The sequence below is a fragment of the Malania oleifera genome, chromosome 1 (assembly GCF_029873635.1).
Source record: "Malania oleifera isolate guangnan ecotype guangnan chromosome 1, ASM2987363v1, whole genome shotgun sequence".
Classification (NCBI taxonomy): Eukaryota; Viridiplantae; Streptophyta; class Magnoliopsida; order Santalales; family Ximeniaceae; genus Malania; species Malania oleifera.
The window spans coordinates 2,088,542-2,097,347 of record NC_080417.1 but is presented as its reverse complement, the minus strand read 5'-3'; the positions used below and the strand labels follow the sequence as shown (position 1 = coordinate 2,097,347).

General features: G+C 36.5%; 1 protein-coding gene across 2 annotated transcripts; it reads left to right on the top strand.

Moving 5' to 3' along the window:
* The first annotated feature begins 493 nt into the window (after positions 1–493).
* Positions 494–5,548, top strand: LOC131153451 (uncharacterized protein At4g38062). 2 transcript variants are annotated; one of them, XM_058105773.1, is made up of 2 exons: positions 494–748; positions 2,544–5,548. In XM_058105773.1, the coding sequence occupies exon 2, from the start codon at positions 2,561–2,563 to the stop codon at positions 5,378–5,380; it is 2,820 nt and encodes a 939-aa protein (XP_057961756.1). In that variant the 5' UTR covers positions 494–748; positions 2,544–2,560; the 3' UTR covers positions 5,381–5,548. The 2 variants fall into 2 exon arrangements, with proteins under 2 accessions (XP_057961756.1, XP_057961760.1); XM_058105777.1 differs by having other exon boundaries at positions 2,519–5,548.
* Positions 5,549–8,806: the final 3,258 nt, after the last annotated feature.

Sequence of the window (8,806 nt, the reverse complement as noted above, 5' to 3'; positions counted from 1 at the left end):
TTTTTTTATCTACATCAATCGTGTCATAAATCTGTATGTTAAACTTTAGAGTATTCACAATAGTTAGGAATAGTATGGATATGAGTTCTCAAAATATAATTTTAAAATCAAATCCTCCAGAAGTGATCGATCAAATTATGAATCTAGATATTATACATCATCCTAATGCTACTGATATTAATAATATTCTCCTACTTGGGGAAATGGAATTGATATATGTCGTACTTTTCGGAAAAATAATGTTCTGCTATTTACTTAACCGAACTAAAAGCAAATCAAAATGCATCTTCGATGATTTAGTGTCTCTCATATTGTGTTTTTGAGAGATTATAGTTAAAAAAAAAAAAAGGAAATGTCACAAGTCACAACTCAAAAATGCTTGGCCCAACCCATTCTTACCAAAATTGGCCCAGCCCACCGGATTCAATCTCGAACCCCTAATCCTAACGGCTATATCCCCTTCATAAGAATCCGAATACTTATATCCAAAAACAGTGGATCCAACACCGGCGCCGTTCAACTTCAATCTCCGTTATAAGATTTCAAATCTAAAAAGCTTCACCCTCAACCTCCCACCCACCACCACCAACGGCTCTTTGCATCTACTTTCTCTCACTTTCTCAGTTCCTCCAATTTCCCACTCTCTTAGCATCTTTACTTTCGTATTCTTGAAGAAGAATAACCACAAATCACACAGATCTGTGCAACCCTCGTTGGCGGTGAATGACTAATCTCCCCACTTAGCCAGGTATTTTTACTGTTCCCTCTCTTCTTCCCCTCTCCCCCTTCTTTTAAACTCTGTTGGTTGCCGAGAAACAATGGGGGAAAGAAAAGAGCAGAAACGAAAACTGGGAATCTTTTGGCAGGTTGGGGTTTGAAGTGGGTGTTACAAATTCGAGTTTTCCTTTCGTATTCAGCCAATCGGAATATTATTTTATTGCGTTACGATTAGTTTTGATTTTGTGATTTCTTGGTCATTGAATTGACGAACCGTTCTTCTCTTTAACTAGCTTTTAGGATTTCTCTTTTTTGAAATTAGGGTTTTGTCACCCCTTGTTTGGTTGCTGAGAAAACTGAGGATATGAAAGAAAATAGTATTTTGAACTTCTAGTTTTACAAGCAAAATTAGTCGCGATAGGATTTCTGTTAAATGTGACGCTTATATCGAGAAACAATGGGGGAAAGAAAAGAGCAGAAACGAAAACTGGGAATCTTTTGGCAGGTTGGGGTTTGAAGTGGGTGTTACAAGATTCGAGTTTTCCTTTCGTATTCAGCCAATCGGAATATTATTTTATTGCGTTACGATTAGTTTTGATTTTGTGATTCCTTGGTCATTGAATTGACGAACCGTTCTTCTCTTTAACTAGCTTTTAGGATTTCTCTTTTTTGAAATTAGGGTTTTGTCACCCCTTGTTTGGTTGCTGAGAAAACTGAGGATATGAAAGAAAATAGTATTTTGAACTTCTAGTTTTACAAGCAAAATTAGTCGCGATAGGATTTCTGTTAAATGTGACGCTTATATCCCCTGATACATCCGATTCCAAAAAAATCTGACTCTTAAGTATTTTTCCTGATAATTTAACGCTCAATCAACATGATGATACAGCTGAACTATGCTTCTATTAATCCATTATTATGTCCACCCATATTTTTGAATTTAGGATTGTGTTGGGTTATCTTTTAGTGTTTCGCTTTTCTGTTCTTTAATGTAGTGATATTAATTAACCTAAAGCTTCTGCAATTCACTCTCTCCCAAATTACTTGGCCAATCCATCTTTCACTTTATGTTTTACCCACATTGAATGTGGATAATTATAAAAGGAAACTTTGTGCTATTGTTCCATGTTTGAAATAATTTTTAAAACTGTTATCTTATATGGTTTCTGAAATCCTAACGTTGGATCGAGCAAACTATGACCTTGCTCCTAACCACTGAAATGTTGACTGTTCATGAATTTTTAATTTATAGGATTTGATCTCTGTTTTGAACTTAACAAGATGTTGGATTTTGCAAATAGTGGACAAAAATTGAATATTAACATGGCTGAATTTTTGGACCTTTCCCACAAAATTTCTGGAAAACTACTGAATTTCTGCACCGTCAATCAATTTTTTGCGGTATGCATTTTGCGAATAGTGGACAAAAATTCAAAACCGTGCTTTTCCTGAAATGGATAAAAAAGTTTAATAGTTCTGTTATTTATATGGTGTTGTTTAGGATCTTATCCTTTTGCATTGTTTGTCCTTGGGATAGAAATCTTGTCTTGGACTGCAAAGGAAACATTTTATGAGGAAGCAATGGAGATAGCAGTGTGCATGTCCATCATAGGACCACCTATTATAGAAGATTGAGAACCATATTTTGAATATTTATTATGACCTGAAAGTTCTTGACATTGATAGACATTTAATTTTTCATTAATGATATTATGTGTGGGTTGCTCTTGAATGCCAAGACATTTTATTTATTTATTTCCTAGTAGCATTTAAAACAATTCTGCATTTCAACTTGATACAGCTGTGTATGCTGTATTTACATACAGGTGCTTGTGCAAAGAAAATGGACAGAGTTTATAGAGAGTTAGATGAAGCTAAAGTTGAGAATGAGAAGCTCAAGGCAGAATATCGTATAAAAGCAGAATTATCTGAGAGCTTGAAGAAGGCCCACAATGAGGAACTAGCTAAAATTCAAAGATTGAGTTTGAAAATTGATAAGCAGGCTGAAGAGCTAAATGAGAAGGCAGAGGAGATTTCTTCGTTCAGGCAAATGTGTGAAGAACTTAAATGCAATTTGAATGAAAAAGATGGTATTATCAGATCTCTGAGTTCTGCAAATGAAAAGCTTCGAGTTGACTGTACTCAGAAATTAAAAAAATCAGAACAGGAAAACAAAGAGATGGCAATGGCTTTAGATGAGGCAAATGGCAAAAACATAGATCAAGAACAAAAGATTCGTGCATTTAAGGATGAGATAGAAAGCCTTAAAGAGATTTTGTCAGTTTCGCAGAGGAAGCGTTCAGAAGCAGAGGAAAAAGCCAGGGTTCCAAAAGAACTAAGACAGAGGGATGATATGTTACTGAAATTAGAGCGGGAAAGCAGGAAAGTTGAAGATCAGCTCAAATGGAAAAAAGAGCAGTTCAAGCACTTAGAAGATGCTCATGAAAAGCTTCGAGGGCAGTTCTGCACAAGTAAGAAAGAGTGGGATCTTGAGAAATCCTCATTGCTTGATGATTTATGTTCTCTCCAAACAAGCTTAGATTCTCAAACCAGAATTTCAGAAGATCTCCAGAACCGCCTAAAGATGTGTAACCAAGCTCTAGCTCATGAAGAAAGTCGAAGAAAGCATTTGGAATTTCAACTTTCAGAATACAAAATGCGCTTTGAGAATGTTTTTTCTGAGTGTCAAGAGGCAAAGTTGAAGATGGAAGACCTGACTATTCAGAGAGACAGAGAAATTGCAGCCTTGAGAACTTCACTGGACACAAAAAGGACTCTTTACAAAGAGATGGATTACAAAGCAGGGAAGCTAGAGCAAGAAAATCAGGAGTTGCGTGTTTCTCTTAAAGAATTTCAGGAAGCTAAGATTCACGAAGCAGGAACTTCGTCTTCTCTGGGAAAGTTGAGAGGCAAGCTCAAAAATTTGGAGCAGATGCACAGAAGCTGTTCGGCAAATCTCAGAGCAAAAGAAGAAGAATGGAGATCTCAAATGGAAAGGTTGATAATGGACCTGAATGACTGTAGGTCTGAGCTAGAGGGCAAAGATATGGCCATCAAGGAGCTCAAGTTGGAGTTGGAAGGTTGCCATTCTTCAATTATGCAGTTGAAGTTGCTGAATGAGGAGAACTCTGTAATGTTATTGGTGTTGAAATCTGCATTTGCTGAGGCCAAGTCAATGCTTGATAATGAAAAGGCTGAAATGGATTTGCACAACAAAGAGAAGCAAGAAAATATTTCTCATCTAATGAAGGAGTTGGAGATGAAGAACGCTGCCCTTCTGAGAGCCCAGTTGGCTATTGAAGAAGAACATGAGAAAGCAGCATCATTATTGAGGAGGGCTGATTCGTTGGATCTTATTGAGCAGCAACAGTTTGTCATGCAGAAAGAGCTTGAGAGGCATAAGGAAATGCTTGAGGAATCATCCATGTACCAACTTCGCTTAAAAGATCAAGCCTTGCAGATGGAGAGTGATTTTAGAGAGAAGCTAAGAGAAGTTTGTGATGCCTTAGATGCAGCAAATTCTGAATTAGCTGAAAAGATCTGTGATGGAAGTGAAGCTGAATTTGAGTTGCAGGTATGGAAATCTATTGCAGAACGTTTAAAAGTTGACCTTGAAGGAAACCATGAAAAGCGTAGAGAAATTGAACTTTCTCTTCTTGCACAAGTTGAGGTTGAGGAAACTCTCAAGCAAGAGAAAGATAGTCTTATCTGTGAGTTAGAAGAAAGGGGAAGAAGAATAGATAGTCTTCAGCAACAGATTGGATCATTAGATCAAGAACTAGAAAAAATGAGGGCAGAAACTGAGGCTGTTAAGTCCAAGCAAGTGAACGCAGAAGCAAAGGACAAGACCTTGGAGAAACACCAGGAAGAATTTGAGAGGCTGGAAGAGTTGGTCAGGATAAAACTTGAAGATGTGGAGAAGACCTTTCAGTACGAGAAAGGACATCTTCTCCAACTTGTAGAAGAGAAAGATCAGAAAATAGATAATCTTCAGCAGCTAGTGCAGTCATTTGAACGAAATTCCGACAGTTTGAATCTCTCTTTTTCTTCACAACTTGCACAGAAGCAGGCAGAGATTGATTTGATTCACAAAGCTTGGCAAAAGATTGCAACTGATGAGGTTCTGAAGGCTCAGGAACTTCAAGAGACAAAACTGATGATTGTAGAACTTGAGAACAATATCAGCGATTTATGTCAGAAACTTGAATTGCAGGAGAAATCCTTATCTTGTTCGAAACGGGAAGCACAGGAGATGAAAGCTGATTTGGAAGCAAAACAGTTGGAAGTAAAGATATTCACAGATCAGCTCGAGAACAAGCTGAGAGCTACAGATGCCTCCCTGAACAAACTTGGGGATGAAAAAGTAAAGTTACTAGACAACATCACAAAGCTATCATCTGAAAGGGAGAGCTTGTTGAGTTTTGTTGGAGACCTGTGGGGCAAGATTGGCAGGTATTCTAGTGAAGATATGCAACTGATGAGGATGTTGGAAAGCATAGTGCAGACTTTGAGTGGTAATGAGATGGATGTGGACTTGAATGGGGGGGATGAACTCTTCTTCAACTCCATTAAAGAGAATGTTAGTGCTGACTTTTCTCCAGCAGTGAAGAAATTTGAAGTCATTCCCAATGAAAGATCACCATTTAGAGAGCTCAATGACTAGCTGTAAAAGGAAGTATAGCCTCTTCTTGCACTGCTTGTATTTCTTTTTCTGGTTCAGATTTCAACAAAAAGCATGCTTGTATACTAATCCATGGATGTACAAGGTCTCCTCTTGCTATAGTGGATGTTCTACCCCTCTTGAAGCTAATTAATGTGTTCTTGTGACCGATATCCAAGTCTCCAAAGCATGCATGATATGTTCTGTCATTCTGTTTTGAGTAACTTCTATATTTATTTGAAACTATCCAAATACATCATCTCAAGAATGCATGAAAAATTTATATTATCAGACGTGGACATTAAATTTTGGACTTGAATTTCTCAAATATGAACATTCAAGTTCAAAATTGAATACTATCACTGTTGACACCAAAAATCATACCCTTATCTAGGGGCTTTCCCAAATTCTTTCTTTTTCTCTTGGTTGCAATTGGTTGATCGCTAGATAAGGGAAGTTTGATTCCCACATGATGATCCTTGTACTTGGAGTAGATTTTTTTTTTCTTTTTCTAGTAAGGGACACCTTGATCCACCCCGGAGCAATGCACACCTTGGGAAAAAAAAAATGCTTGATAACCACTAGCGGCCGACATGGTGGGAAGCTTTTGTGGCCAACCAATTTTACATCTAGTCTAAGTTCAAATCCAGTTTACTCACTGTTAGAATTGGTGTATTCCCAAGTGGGGTGGGGGGGGGGTGAATTGGGTTTTAAAAGCTTTTTGGCTAATTTAAACATTTCGCTGATTCACCATAGATCATATCCCATTCAAAGTACATGTGTGTATGTAGAATAACTTTAACAGTGAACACAAACATACATGTATGTAGTAAATCTTATTTAAATTAAATGTGTATATGCAGATGATTATGACAATGAATATAAACTAACATACACGTGCAGAAATTAAAGTATAGGAATTTAAATAAGATAGAGAGAGACACACAGATTTGTTATCGAGGTTCGGCCAAACCAACCTACGTCCCCGCCTTGGGCATACCTCCCCAAGGATTCCACTATACCTGCTCACCTACGGGTGGAGCAGAAACTGTTTACAACCTTTCTTTACGGGGCAAGGTAAATCCCAGCTCAATTACCAAGCTGATCCCAACTGATCTCTCTTACGGGGCGAAGACATCCCAGTTCAATTAACGGGCTAAACCTAACTGGTCTCCCTTACGGGACGAAAACTCCCCAATTCAATTAATGGGTTGAACCCAACTGGTACATTAAAACACTTTGGTACATAAAACATGCTTCTGAAATACAAGCAGAGATGTTCACATTCAAGTTAAAAAACATGCACTCTAATATGATATGAAATCAGTTCAGTAGAGTAAGGGTGCTTTTCTCATGATATTTTCACAATCTTTGGAATTGATTTATATGATAAAAAGTTTCAAAGATTTGAACCCTAATTAAAATATCTCCAAAATTTTATTTCAATAAAAATGTAGGAGAACCTAGGGTTTGCTCTTCAAACAGTTTTTGCACAAATAATATATATGTATTTATATATATATATATATATATATGAATACATATATAAGATTAATATGTTCTCCAATACAGATTTTTGCAAATAAAAATATTTGGAGAATTTGGGATTTAAGCTCAAAAATAGTTGTGCAATAAATAATTTCTCTTAAGAATATTTATCAGGAAAAATAATCGGGTGAAACTAAAAGCTAGTCTCAAAAATGATTTTAAGAATTCAAAGTATATGTGAGAGTAAGTGCTCTACAAAAAATGAATAAATAAAAGAGAGTTCGAGAGAGATTTTAAAACATATGCCCCAAAGAAATTATTTTTGTAATAAAAAAAATGGTTTTGGAGAACTTTGATTAACACAAAGGATTTGAGAGAATGAAGGGGTATTATGTAGTAACCCGACCCCGAAAAAGAAAAAAAAAAAGAAATTTTGGAGAAGATATTTTGAGATATTTATATATAAATATGTTGGAGGAGATATTTATTTAGATTACTTAAGGGATAAGTAAGGATTCTTATCCTCTCTCATTCTCTCATTCTCTCTCTCTCTCTCTCTCTCTCTCTCTCTCTCTCTCTCTCTCTCTAAAATCCTTCGCCGTTCGTCATCCGTTTCCAAAAACGGAGGGTCCTGCGTGGATCAGAAGAGGAAACTCTACACTTTTAGTGGATCGGATCGTCGTTTCGGAGAGTTTCGGGTTTTCCCAAGAATCGAGGTAGGAATCTGATCATAATTTTGATTGGATATTTGGATAGCAGTAGAAAATATAGTAAGGTTATGTTCTGTGGTTTTAGGTTTTTGGGATCTTGGGTTGTCGTTTTGGACCCTTTTCGTACGAAGTTTCATTTCGAATATAAGGTAAGGGGAATTTGATTACAAAGGCATTTTTGGAAAACTAAACCGCTAAAAAGTTAGTTTATGTTATTATCTATGATTTAACTACTTATTTGTGAAATTCTACCGAGTAGAAATGTCGGTTTGACGATTTTACGATTTGTGGTAAAAACGAGGATTTCGACGTATGATCTCCAAATTTTACAAACATCTTTATTTGTGTTTATACTATAGTAGGAGAGACTCGATTCCTTTATTTATTGAGTTAAACTATGTATATTGAATTTCTATCATTTAGCGAGTTTTTGTATTAAACTTGTGTTATATATGTTGAAATGGAAATGAATGTATTTTCTATACTACTGATATAGAATATGGGAATGAAATTCTAATTTGTTATATTGACAATGTGATAAACAGAGGCTGGTGATACACCGAACTGCATCAGTAAACAAAGAGGGGTAAACCAGGTGGAAAGACGCCGGTTTGAAACTGCTGGAATTATTTCTATACTATTGATATAGATTATGGGAGATAAAATCATATTTGTATAAATTGAATTTATGATACACAGAACCACAGCTTGAGAGTCCCACGAGGGTTGAAAAATACTTTCTTTGCAAGGTGAAATGAAACCACTGTTATATGATACGGCACGATATTGTAACTAGATGTACACGTGCAATCACACGTACTAAACGATGTGGGTACCAAGATGGTCGGCTAGTAGGGTGAAACCATTGGCTGATATTGGGCCAATGGAGGCAGTCGGATCGTATGTAGGTACTCGGAAGTGTCTGCACGAACAAGACATTGGACGAGTACTAGTGCACAACCCGAGCCATGGGGTAAAACTGGTTATAGGGATATTTTGTTGTTGGTCATCTGATAAATCATTAAATAGTCGAAAGACAGATGTGGGAATTTTGTAATATGAATGATGATATACCTGATGCATTACTGTATTGAAAATATTTGATTTATATTCCAGATGTTGAATGAAAATATACATGTATGCAGTCACACACTGTTGTAACTTCTTCTTCCTTACTGAGAGGTGTCTCACCCTATCTTACAACCTTTGTTTTCAGGTCCATCCGTGCGTC